General features: G+C 47.0%; 1 protein-coding gene across 16 annotated transcripts in view; it reads left to right on the top strand.

Moving 5' to 3' along the window:
- PUM1 (pumilio RNA binding family member 1) overlaps positions 1-8,070 on the top strand; it is a 127,737-nt gene extending 119,667 nt beyond the window's left edge. For all 16 annotated transcript variants that reach the window (XM_079943328.1, XM_079943327.1, XM_079943324.1 and 13 more), the window contains 2 exons: positions 2,925-3,117; positions 6,210-8,070. In XM_079943328.1, the coding sequence (XP_079799454.1) occupies positions 2,925-3,117; positions 6,210-6,341 (325 nt within the window). In that variant the 3' untranslated portion in view covers positions 6,342-8,070. The remainder of the gene's footprint in view (positions 1-2,924; positions 3,118-6,209) is intronic.
- Positions 8,071-13,183: the final 5,113 nt, after the last annotated feature.

Here is a 13,183-nt window from a genome sequence, read left to right as displayed (position 1 = left end):
CCAGGGAGGAGGAGGAAGCCTAAATTTAAACTTTCTAAATATCTGGTTGACTCCTGAACCTCATTTGTATAGGACAAACTCAAGGCAACCCAACTAAGCCTAAAAGAATTGAACTGAGGTTTCATCTGCTGCCTACTGCATGGGAGAATTTTGCAGTTTTTGTTCAGCCAAGTTAACTGCGTACCAAAAAGGGGGGGGGGGTGAAGGAGTAACACTCGTAGGAGGAATATGACAGAGCATCATTTGCCGTGTCTAGATAACAGGAATATGTGGCCTATACTCAAGAAAAAGGAACAAAATAGAAAAAACCCTATGAATAGTTTTATACCACCTAGATGATGGAGTTAGCAGAGCAGGATTATAAGGCATTTTATAAAGTTATTATGTTTGAAGTAATTAGTATTTAAAATACTATATTTTAAAGTATTATAAAGTATTTTAATTATACTCAAGGATGTAAAGGAAAATATGCTTGTAATGAAATGAAAAGGTAAATGTTAGTAGAGAATTAGAAGCTTTATTATAGAAAGAATAACATGGAAATTATAGAGTAGAAAAATAATATAACATCTGAAATAAAATTCACTGTATGGCTTCAACAGTAAATTAGAGATAACAGAAGAAGGAGCCAGTAAATTTGAAAATCAAATAATAGAAACAAATCAATTAAACAGATTAGTGACCTTATGACATTTTGGATGTTAATACGGAATACAAAGTAAATATTTCATTGACTTTGAGTGCATAGGCATGTGCGTGCACAGGTAACTGAAGATATATTGCTCATAATTAATTCTGACACTTACTATTCTGTTTCATTAAAAAAAAAAAACGAGTCTCAAATCACTAAGTTGATTTCCTCAGCCATAAATGGGTTGGGAACCACAGTTTCAGAAACGCTAGAATAGACTTTAAAGACTGGAACAATATGGATTGTGTGTTAAGGTGGAAGGAAGCCTTTGGCCAAGTGGGATCCTGATCAGTGATCGTACCAAGTGGTGGTAGCTGATCTACCTGCTTACTTTCTTGGAAGACAGGTCACTGCTGAGGATTCAGTCCTCCACCCAGAAGAATGTGTGTCCTGTCTGCAACCTAGTTTAGTAGAAAATCCTATTCTAATCCTGACCACTTTGTAGGGGAAGCAGTCCTCGGGTGGATGAAGGTACAACCCAGCCAGGCAGTTCTAAAAAGTGATGAGTTCTTTGCCTGAACATTTGGAGATCGTGACTGGCTTTGTGCTACTGAACCAGCTCAGTAATGTCTTAACTCCCTTTTCTGCTAAGGGAGAAGGCGGTGGCTATTAGGAGATTCACTTCCACATGCCACACCTTCAGCTTGTGCTAGAATTGCATAGTACTGTGGAAGGAAGGTGGGGGTAAAGGTTTTCCCATATTGCTCCTGTATCAGAAGGGAGAGGCTGTTGTCTTAATTAAACCTGATTGATTATCAGTTGATTTACTCTGTGTATCTTAAGAAGGAAGATCGAAAAAATATCTGGTAGGATGGTAGTTCTTGGACATTCAGCTTGAGAATTTTGTTTTCTAAATAAAAGCATGTGAATAATAAATACTCAGTACGCTAAACCAGGTAACATGGAGGGGGTCCTGTCAGAGCTCCATGGAAGCAACACCTTCTTATGGTTTAAAAACCTCTGGAATAGGGACTTGTTCTGGTGATGGTTATTTGTGATGACTGTTCAGTTATTGACGGGGCTGGCCTTTGAAAGAAGGAGTAAGACACTATCTCTGCTTTTTTGATGCTTCTGGAGTGGGTATACACATCCTTTTTTCAGCCCTTGAAGGCAAAATGAAGACAAATGGGTGAAATTTCAGGGAAGCATATTTTATTTCAGTATGTAAAGAATGTTTAACAAAGCCATTCACTCATATGGTAGGATGCCCTAGAATCACTTCCACATCACTGGAAATTCCCAAGCAGAGACTAAATGGCCGTCTTTCAGGATTGTCAGAAAAGAGCTTTGTGCATTAGCTAGGTTTGAACGTTCCTTTTCTACCCGAGTGTCCTGTGACCCAGAGCAGCTCTTCCCCCAGTCATGAACTCTTTGCGAGGCCCACCTACCAAATGCTCTCTCTGCGAAGTATTGGCTCCAGTAATACAAATACAAAGAATAAGTATTGTTCTTGTTCTTTGACATCACACAACTTCGTCATACCCACAGAGCCACAGGTGCAGAGTAGTGCTGACTTAACAAAACCAAACATTCACGAGTAGTCAGTCACTCCTGGATGGTGAGCGCCCTTGAGCATGGCCGGGTGTAATTTCATCAGCTGCTGCAGCCCCTCTGGATTGTAGAAGAACTCTGATTTAATGTAACCACATTTCTTTTTTTCCTTTCCCAAGATGATACATCTGTGAAGTGTTTAGAAATGCAGACATACCTGGGGGTTCTTCTTGTTCTTCAGAGGCAGCATGAAGTAGTTGAATGAGGGCTGTGGTTCCTACTTGTATCTTCCTTCACCCAATAAGTCTGTAGACCAAGTCTGTAGTGCCAGGCTCTGTGCTTGGCACTAGAGATCTAGATTTAAGTGAGACTTGTTCCTGGCCTCATTAAGCTCACAGAGGTGAGCAAAGAATTGATAGATTCTGATACCTGTTGAAATTATGCTCATTAACCAATTCAGCTGTTAACGAGTCTTGTGAACCTTCACTTACCTGGGCTTGTTACCCTCACCTGTTAGAGGGTTGGGTTCTGGTATCCTCCAAGACCTGGTCTCGGCCATGGTTCACATTGGAAGTCACAGATGGCAAAGGTGGAGTCTCATAGAGCCAAACAGAAGAGGAATTAATCTGCCAAAAATATTAAGAGCTCTTTTGCTGCTGATCCTGAGGTCAGGGCAGAGGCCAGACAAGCACAGCCTAACAGGGTCCCTCTAAGAGTTGTCCCTGGATTTATCTCATTACAGCAATGTTGTGGAGAAGTGTGTCACTCATGCCTCCCGTACGGAGCGCGCTGTGCTCATCGACGAGGTGTGCACCATGAACGATGGTCCCCACAGTGCCTTATACACCATGATGAAGGACCAGTACGCCAACTATGTGGTCCAGAAGATGATTGATGTGGCAGAGCCAGCCCAGAGGAAGATCGTCATGCATAAGGTAGGCCAGTTTGTGCAGATCTCAACCAGAGAGAAAGTGCAGGGCCCTTGGTTCTTCTCATTTCTGACATGTAAAGGAGGGTGGGCATCTTGCTTCTTTCTGCAGTTTGTCACTGGATTGCGTCTCATGCTGTGCTTCTTTTTCCTTTTATCTGGAATGGCCATTATCCCTGTGTTTGCCGGCCCTCTGTCAGTAACTCACTGGTGTGAGTGTTAAACTCAGTCTTTGTGAGGGAGTCCCCTCCCCGATCTTAAGCCCATGTTTCTACCCCTTGACTCCTAGGAGACCAGCTTCTCAGTTCAGCAAATCAACCTGCTTGCCTTATTTCCTTTCCTCCCTCTTCCCTTTCATCATTCATTCCACCACTATTTACTGAATGAGCGCCTGCCCAGGGCAGCACCTGGCCTGGCGCGTTGACCTGGTGCCCACTGTGTGCCAGACATCAGCACAGAGATGGCCGAGACTGAGCCCTGCCCACGGAGCACGCGTGGAGAAGGGTGGCGGGAAGCAGCGGTGAGACGTGAGAGCACGTGCCCGAGGCTTTGAGGGGAGGCTTTGCAGGAGGAGAAGTCTGGGCTGCAGAGGAGTTAGGAAAAAAGGGACAGAAATCTGAACTCTTTGGGTGCTGTGAGTGGGAGCTGGCACAGAAAGCACGTGAAGAGGCCGATGGCCTCAGAGCAGGTCCAATGGGCCCCACACAGACCACGAGGCCCGGGAAGCCTGATCGGCCCACAGGCAGGTGTGCCGCACTGTGTCTGCGCTAGGCAGTGCCGTGAGCCTTCAGGTGCTGCTGATCTGAACCCTCAGCCTTTGGGCTCCGAACTCACTCAGCCCTTCTCGATGGAGGGGATGGCCGTGGTCTGGCAATGATGAGCCACTTGCCCTCTCTGAGAACAAAGTTCAGTAATGAGAATCTTTGTTATGGACTCAAGTTCTGAGCCAGACGAGGCACCCACCACTTCCAGTTCAAAACAAAACACAACAGAACGCTGCGCTGGTGTCAGCAATGGCAATTGAAGGCTGGGGAGTCCAAAGTCCTTAAGCCGTGAGACTCAGATAGGCATGTCGGGACGCTGGTGAAGGCAGAGGGAATGTTGGAGACACATGGCAGGTTGGGAGTTCATTCATTCATTCATTCAACAAATAGTTAACAAGCACATATGCTCTACAGCAAGCGCTCCTTTATCAGGGCACCGTGTTGGTAGACACAGCAGTGTCACAGATGGTTACACTGATGCTGGGGAGAGCTGTGGGAGAATATGGAGGGTGCCTCTTCTATTGTGGGGTGCAGAGAAGGCTCCCCAAGAGAGTGACATTGGAATAAAGCCCTGAACCTTTTCCAGGCAGAGGGAACCTAGAGCTTGAAGGTTTGGAAGCAGGAGACAAGACGGTGTATTTGAAGAAGTACAGCAAGTCCAGTGGGACAGGGCTGTGGTGCCAGAATCACATTTGCGTTTCCAATAATGGTCCTGGCTGATGAGTAACTTGGAGGAGGGGAGGCAGCGGGAGATGAGCAGTGAGGACTTGGACGGGGGACTGTTAGAATAGTTCAGCATTTCCTTTAAATCAAGTGAAAAATGGAGCTCAGCAATGTCGTACACGCACATGGGTTGTTAGTTTTTTGACTGGAAGAGGACAGGTGTAAAGGTTAAGTGGTCTTACCAGTGAGCCATTCCTGGGGAGAGACAGGTGAATGAATTGAATCTCACTTAGTTTCTAAAAGAAGAGCTACCAAAAGCAAGCGGGGGGTTGGAGCCTCCAGTTCTAGTGACCAAAACATCAGTTGTGTATAGAGTCCAGATTGCAAGCCAAATGAAAGTGTGGCATCCTTTCTATAGATGCGTTTAGGAAAGTTAGGCAAATGGTCTGGGTCACACAGCTCAGAATTTGAGCCAAGGACTGAATAGTTTTCCAGACAGCTCCTAGGTGAGAATATAATAACTGATACAGGTCTGTGTCCTGTGAGGGGTACAGAAATGGTTTCTAGCGCCGCTTGATCCGTCTTTGCTTTGAGGGCACAACGAAACAGACAAAATAGTCTGCCTAGAGTGCTCGGGCTTGAGAGCATCCATCTTCCCTGGTACACTGTCCTGTGTTTCGAGTATAAGCGCGAGCTGCGATGGGGAAGCAGGTTAATGTTGTGGGTCTTCACCGTCTGTGTGGACGGTTGGTGGTTATGCAAATGATTGTGAACACAGTGTGCTACGTGCTGTAGCTGAGGTATGTAGAAGGCTCCATGAACTCACAGAAGAGGAAAGGGGGTTCCAGAGAGGAAGCGCCTCCCGAGTTGTCTGGGATGCACAGGACTTGCGGACGTGGGTCTGCCCAGAGAACAGAAGAGATGCTCGTAAGGCTGATCTCAGCGTGCTTGGAGAGGGTGAAGGGTGAGACTGGAACAGAGCCATGAGAGACAGTGGGGAGAAGAATAATTTCTGGAGGAAAAAAAAATTTCTGGTGTAGCTAGACAGTGGGGTTCCCAATACCTCTGCTGTCCCTTATTAGCCATTTGACTTTAGATGAGTGACTTACCCACTGTGCCTCCATTTTTTCGTCAGTGAAATGGGGATAATCACACCTCTCTTAGGAAGCTTCAAAATGAACTGTGCTTGGCTTATGTTAGTCATTTTTATTGTCGTCATTAGTAGCTTTTTGTGATTCCCTATGGACTGGAGAGCACAGGATTCATGGTGCCCAGAAAGAAACCCCCGCTGCTCAGGAGAGCTGAGGTGCCTTGCGAGGGACCAGAGGGGCCAAAAGCCTCCTTGAGGGCGATGCAGTGCAGGCGGTGGTGGACAGTGTGATTGTCAGTCTTGGGATGCACTTTCTCCACATACTGTTCCGGAAGTGGTCTGTGGCCGTCTGACCTCCAGAGCTCTCAGGTCCTGCCTCAGCGCTTAGGCTAGGAGCTGCTCCCCTCGTCTGTTCGGTCAGTGCAGCCTGAGAATTCAGGGGCTCGGGTTGAGCCAGTGAAAGGTGTTGCTTGTGAGGCGTGCGTGCTGGCGGGCGCCCTGTGGTGCCTGGGAGCAGGTTACCCAGGAGCCTGCCTGAACCTGCCTCAGGCCAGAGTGACACGGACTCTGCTTTCTCCCCAGATCCGGCCTCACATCGCGACTCTTCGCAAGTACACTTACGGCAAGCACATTCTGGCCAAGCTGGAGAAATACTACATGAAGAATGGCGTTGACTTAGGGCCCATCTGTGGCCCCCCTAATGGTATTATCTGAGGCAGTGTCTCCCCTGTCCCCTTGTTCCCACTGACCTCACTGGCCCACTGGTGAATCCAACCAGCAACCAGAAATATTCTAGTGTAGAATCTGAAATGGGTAAATGGTTGCTCCAGGATTACCCTCTCCTCCCAAAAAAGGAATCAAATCCACAAGTGGAAAAGCCTTTGTAAATTTGTTTAATTTTATTATGCATAACATGTACTAATTATTTTTTTTAATTGGCTAATTGCCCTGTTGTTTTACTGGTGTATAGGATACTTGTACATAGGTAACCAATGTACATGGGAGGCCACATATTTTGTTCAACGTTGTATCTATATTCCACATGTGGAAACTTTCAGGGTGGTTGGTTTAACAAAAAAGTTTAAAAAAAAAAAAAAAGGTTTTTAACTCATTTGCCTCGCTGGCAAGTTTTGCAAATAGCTCTTCCCCAACTCCTCATTTTAGTAAAAAAGAAAAACAAACAAAAAAACCTGAGAAGTTTGAATTTTAGTTAAATGACCCCAAACTGGCATTTAACAATGTTTATAAAAAATATATATATATAAATATATATATATAAAATGAAAATCATTTTCAGAGTTGCTAAAGCTTCAGTTTATGACATTAAGTTTATGGAACTTCTAAAAATTGCCTTTTTTGGAGACTACTATGCTGAAGAAAATAGTGTAGTCTGTTTTGTGAGGAGGAGATGTGAGCACCCAGAATGTCTTTCAAGGCCAGGCGGGTATAATTGTTTACTGCCTACTGGATTTTTTTCTGTTAACATTGAAAGGCAAAATCTGATTACTTAGCATGAGAAAAAAAGAAAATCCAACTCTGCTTTTGGTCTTGCTTCTATAAATATATAGTGTATACTTGGTGTAGACTTTGCATATATACAAATTTGTAGTATTTTCTTGTTTTGATGTCTAATCTGTATCTATAATGTACCCTAGTAGTCGAACATACTTTTGATTGTACAATTGTACATTTGTATACCTGTAATGTAAATGTGGAGAAGTTTGAATCAACATAAACACGTTTTTTGGTAAGAAAAGAAAATTAGCCAGCCCTGTGCATTCAGTGTATATTCACACCTTTTATGGTCGTAGCATATAGTGTTGTATATTGTAAATTGTAATTTCAACCAGAAGTAAATTTTTTTTTCTTTTGAAGGAATAAATGTTCTTTATACAGCCTAGTTAACTTTTAAAAAGAAAAAAATAGCTTGGTTTTATTTGTCACCTAGTCAGATAGTAGCAAGATCCTTTCTAAATGTTATTCAAGATGATTCAGTTCATACTAGTGGTTTTGGGTTTTTTTTAATCCTAAAAAAGTAATGTTTTGCTTATTTTGTGACAGTCAAAAGGACGTGCAAAGTTCAGCCCCGCCCTAACTTTCCTTACAATCAGAGCCCCTCTCACCTTGTAAAGTGTGAATTGCCCTTCCTTTTTGTACAGAAGATGAACTGTATTTTGCATTTTGTCTACTTGTAAGTGAATGTAACATACTGTCAATTTTCCTTGTTTGAATATAGAATTGTAACACTACACGGTGTACATTTCCAGAGCCTTGTGTATATTTCCAATGAACTTTTTTGCAAGCACACTTGTAACCATATGTGTATAATTAACAAACCTGTGTATGCTTATGCCTGGGCAACTATTTTTTGTAACTCTTGTGTAGATTGTCTCTAAACAATGTGTGATCTTTATTTTGAAAAATACAGAACTTTGGAATCTGAGTTTGTGCTTTATTATTATTTTTTTCCAATATAGTGCCCCAGGACAGACAGCCCTTTCCTTGTTTGTCCCTTTTTGTTTCTGCTTGTTTCGTTTCAAAATCAAAGACATAGGGCTTCCCTGGTGGCGCAGTAGTTGAGAGTCCGCCTGCCGATGCAGGGGACACGGGTTCGTGCCCCGGTCCGGGAGGATCCCACATGCCGCGGAGCGGCTGGGCCCGTGGGCCGTGGCCGCTGGGCCTGCGCGTCTGGAGCCTGTGCTCCACAATGGGAGAGGCCACGGCAGTGAGAGGCCCGCGTACCGAAAAAAAAAAAAAAAAAGACATAACCACATTAATCAGGATGTCCAACTGCTATTGAAAAATCAGAATATTCGCCTTCCTGGGCCCAGAGTCTGTACACACATCATGGGGCGCATTCTCAAAAAGCTTGAGCCCCACGATCTGCCTGGTTTTCTGCGGTGCTCTTCAGTCACTCCCTCTGGCCTCTGCACCGTTTGTGCAGACCCTGCCCAGGGTCTAGATTAGAATTCAACAGATTACAAATGTCTCCTGGCCAAGTGTTGGCTCCTCATTTTCTGAGGCAGGGCAGTAGGTAAGGCATCTGTCGAGGCCTCCCTGCCCTGAGGTCCCCTTTCCTCTCCTCTGTCTAGGCTGCTTTTCTCCACACCCTGCCCTTCCGGGCCCACACACCAGGGCCGGCCCAGCCTGGCCCATTATCCTAGGTTGCTCATCTTAGCCTCACATAAGGGACCTCTTCCAGCTTTGAGTTCAGGAGGCTCTAGCTCACTGAGGTACCTGTCACCTGTGCCTTAAGATGCCCACCTTCCCTTCTTCCACCTTTGCTTCAGAAGCAGCTTTGGCAAAAAGCCACCACTGAAACTTAGACCAATGTTGGTGCTGAAAGTGGAGCTTGCAGAAGGGACTTTGCATGGTCCCCTCCTAAGGGTGAGGGACGGTCACTAGCAGGCCCCGTGGGTCCCGGGAAGAAAGGGACAGAAAGGTAGCTGAGCTAATGGAGGTTTCCAGTCCAGGACCTGATTTTGCCTTAGTGACTGTAATCGGGTCATTCCCCAACCTTCCCAGGCCGTAGTTGGTGGGCCTGCCAGAGACAGCGTGCTGGATGGAGGTGGCTCTGGAATCAGACCAGGGTTCACATACGGCTCCCACTACTCATTGTGTGGGCTGGTGTTACTTCACCCAGTGTTTAACCGAATCCCTTGCTGGAAATTGATGGAAGGCAATATCGTGTATGTGAAGTGGTTCTCACATCACGTCATGGAAAGTTACAGCCATTAGCTGGTTATGGTTTTACTGGACCCTTGCGGAGGCCATGTACAAATTAGGCAAAGCAGGAGGCTTGGATTTCTTTCCCTTCCATGGGCCTACTGTCTTTGTGTCCTTGAGATGGTAATTTTGCCTGTCTGAGCCTCAGTTTCCTCTTCCATAAGATTGGAGTAATACCTCACGGAGCTGAAGTAAGATGGAATTGTTAATAAACGTGTCAAGTGCCTGGCACTTGTGTGAGGCGCTTGTTCAGGTTTGCTTCTTTTCCACCTGGACTATTTATACTTGGACTTTGTAATTTGGGTGTTTTTTCTCTCCCTTTAGCATTTAGTGTAATGTTTTGTGTTTGTGTTTTTAGTGGTAACAAAGCAAGGTGCTAGTTTAGATATGTGATACCTCCCGCGCCTTACTTCCATTCTGTCTCTTTGAGGCCTGGGGAGGCTTTGCAGTCAGACAAATACAGGGTTTAATCCCAATTGCCTTTTATTACCTGGGTCATCTCTCTGAGGCCCAGTTTTCTTCTCTGTGAAATGTGGGAAAAATAGTACTTTATGTCCAAGGTTGGTTGTGAGGATGAAATAACAAGGCTTAGCAGAATGCCTGGCACATTGGCATAATAAATGAATGGTATTTATTGTTTTTTTACCTTTAAAATCACTCATCCAGGGCTTCCCTGGTGGCGCAGTGGTTGGGAGTCCGCCTGCCGATGCAGGGGACACGGGTTCGTGCCCCGGTCCGGGAAGATCCCACATGCCGCGGAGCGGCTGGGCCCGTGAGCCATGGCCGCTGAGCCTGCGCGTCCAGAGCCTGTGCTCCGCAACGGGAGAGGCCACAACAGTGAGAGGCCCGCGTACCGCAAAAAAAAAAAAAAAAAAAAAAAAAAATCATCCAATGGCTGTGCACAGGTTTTGGGGAACAAAACAATGCTTGTCCATTATGTACAGAAGTTTACGTAAAGTCGTTTGTCATGAACCATCTCTGTGCCAGGCACCCAAGAGATGGTTTTTACACGTTCTCTAATTCCTCACAACAGTCCTGCAGGAAGTGTGGTGGTCCTGATCGTGTAGACACGGAGACGGGTTCTGGGTTCGGATGCAAGTCTTTGGGTCAGGCCAGTGCTCGGCCTGAGGCTTCTTCCCTTGGTGCCTCATGGGAGGGATTGGGGCTGGGGTGGACCCCTCCCTCTGCAGGGTTGGGTTTCAGGGAGCAGGCTGAACCTCCTCATTTTACCAGCTGCTAACGAGTCTGCCCAAGGATGTGAGGTCCTGGGCTGCCGCCGCGTAGATACCCGCATTCTCGATCTCTTCCAGAGACCCTCCAACATGGATTCCTCAAACTCTGTATAATAATCCTTTGCCCAGTCACAGGACTTTACAGGGTACAGAGCACGTTCATATTTGTGATGGCTTTGATCCTCTTGAAAGCCTGAGGGAGTAAGGTAAGGTAGATGTTATCAGCCCATTATTCAGATGAGGTGTTTGGGACCCAAGACGCACAATGAGTTAATAACCAAGTAAGGATTTTATCTGAAGTTTCCTGACTCCAAGTTCAGTGCTCTGTCCATGCCTTCTTGCTCTTGCCACCTTCCATCAGCTCCAGGGATAGCTGGTCTCGTCTCTCTAGTTGCGTTTCCAGAGAAGTGTGGTGCACTGGATAGTTAGGCATTTTGTGGGGAGGAAAACTGTGACTTCATGTAGTTGCCAGCTGTAGCCACACGAGGGTGCTGCTGCCTAAGGAAAGCATTATAGAGGCGTAAGGGCTCAAGGCTCCAAGGTCAGGGCTTGGGATGTTTTTCCCCTGGCTTGAGGGGCTCTGGAGTGAAGATCCCATCTCATCCAGAGACCTCAGGTCTGGCATCTGCTCTAAGACTAAGCTTCCCCACTTCCTTCCCTCCCTCTGGCTTGGGATGGCAGGGTATGGTCACGGATCTGGCTCACAGACCCCAGCTTTGCCTTTGCCTCACTGTGTAAACCCTGGCAAATCAGTTTCCCCAACTGTCACCTGGCATGGTAGCCCAGCCCTGCCACCCTCACAGGGATGGTATGAGGTCAGATTGTTGGGGCTGAGGAGAGTGGCCCCATGCCTCTGTTAACGTGATCCGAGGCCCTCGTGTCTCTTTGGGGGCTACGTCTCTGGCTTATGCGTCAAGCTTTCAAACAATGAAAATGTCCAAGTCTTTTCATGACCCAGAGCTGCCTAGCTTCAAATCCCAGCTTGACCAGCCCTCTGTGACCTTTGCGAGTCATTTAACCTCTTATTGTGGGATAATAATAGTCCTACGTCATAGGGCCCACCGGAAGCATTTGGCACATAGCAGGGCACATGGCAAGTCATACATAAAAGCTGTTACTGTTATGATTATTATTGCCTCCAATTTTTCCCTGCTATGTTTGGGGCCCTTGGAATTTTCACTAAGGGTGACTATTTGTTTATCCTCCAAACTCGGACAATTTTAAGCATGAAAGTCATTGCACTGAATTATTACCTCATGTGGAGACAGCCTCCCAGGTGGCCCGGCTTCCTGATGTTCTTACCCTTGTGTGTTCTGCGTGGAATAGGGCTGCCTGGAAGCAACAGGACATTGTGAAAAGGGTGGGGTATGACTTCTGAGGCTGGGCCACACAGGACACTGTAGCTCCAGCTTGCTCCTCTGGGACACTTTGTAGGACACTGTGGCAAGGCCCATGATGAGGACTTGAGGGCCCCTGCTGTTGACTGGGGTTAACTCGCCAGTCACACTTGCCATCTTGCAAGCAGAGCCTGGAGCCCCTTCAGGCCTTCGATGACTGTAAGCCTGGCTGACATCCTGACTGCAGGCTCATAAGAGACCCCAAACCAGAACCACCCCTCTCAGCTGCCCCTGAACTCCTGACCCACAGAAACTGGGTGAGATAGTCAATGTTTATTGCTGTTTTAAGCTGCTGGGTTGGGGGGTCATTTGTTACACAGCAATAGATAACTAATACACAGCACGAGAACTGGTGTAGCCCAGGAAGGCCCATTTCTCATTTCTCCAGTGAGGCACATGCCGCCCTGCTCTGTCCTGGCCTTGGAGAGCCTGTTTCTGCCCCTGGCTACCCCACCCCCACCAGCTGCCCCTCACCAGGATTCCGGGAAACTTCCTGGTGCTCCTCAGAGCCCAGGGTAGAGACATGTCTTTGGGTGGGGCTGCACCAGGGACTCCCAGGAAGCCACAGCTGTCCCGTGCCAGAGCTGCCTCAGCCTCTGTCTCTCAGACCCAGTGGAGAGTTCCCCGGCCCATGCTCCTTAGGCCAGGAGTGGACCAAGCTGAGAATGACTGAAAATAGTGGATAATTGAGTTGTGACTGTGGGTCTTGCCCTGAGCTGCCACAGGGTGCTGCCCTGTGTTACGTTGTTCACCTGCCTCAAACTCTGGGAGAGGGGAGCAGTTGCTTTAACCTCCATGGGAAGAAAAGTGGCCCCAGGTCACTGGCCAGGAAGTGGCAGAGCCAGAATTTGACCCCAGAATCCCCCAGGCCTCTCCTCAGAGCCCAGGGGCCAGAGTCCCCCCCACTCTTGCCCTCTGCCATGCCCCTTCCCAGGGCCCCTTGCAGGAAGCTGGGAATTAAGTTTGGTGTCCCCAGGTCTGATCCATTTGCAGATGAGAAGACTGAGGCCCAGAGCAAGGAGAGTGACCTGCTCAGGGCCACACAGAGGGTGAGGGACGAAGCAGGGACCTGTCTGTGCCACGTGAATGCAGTTACAGTCGCCCCCTCAGTATCCATGGGAGATGGGTTCCAGGACCCCTGTGGATACCAAAATCCACCGGTGCTCAAGTCCCTCATATAAAATGACATAATATCTGCATA

Source organism: Stenella coeruleoalba (genome assembly GCF_951394435.1).
Source record: "Stenella coeruleoalba genome assembly, chromosome: 1".
Classification (NCBI taxonomy): Eukaryota; Metazoa; Chordata; class Mammalia; order Artiodactyla; family Delphinidae; genus Stenella; species Stenella coeruleoalba.
This window is presented reverse-complemented; position numbering and strand designations above follow the sequence as displayed.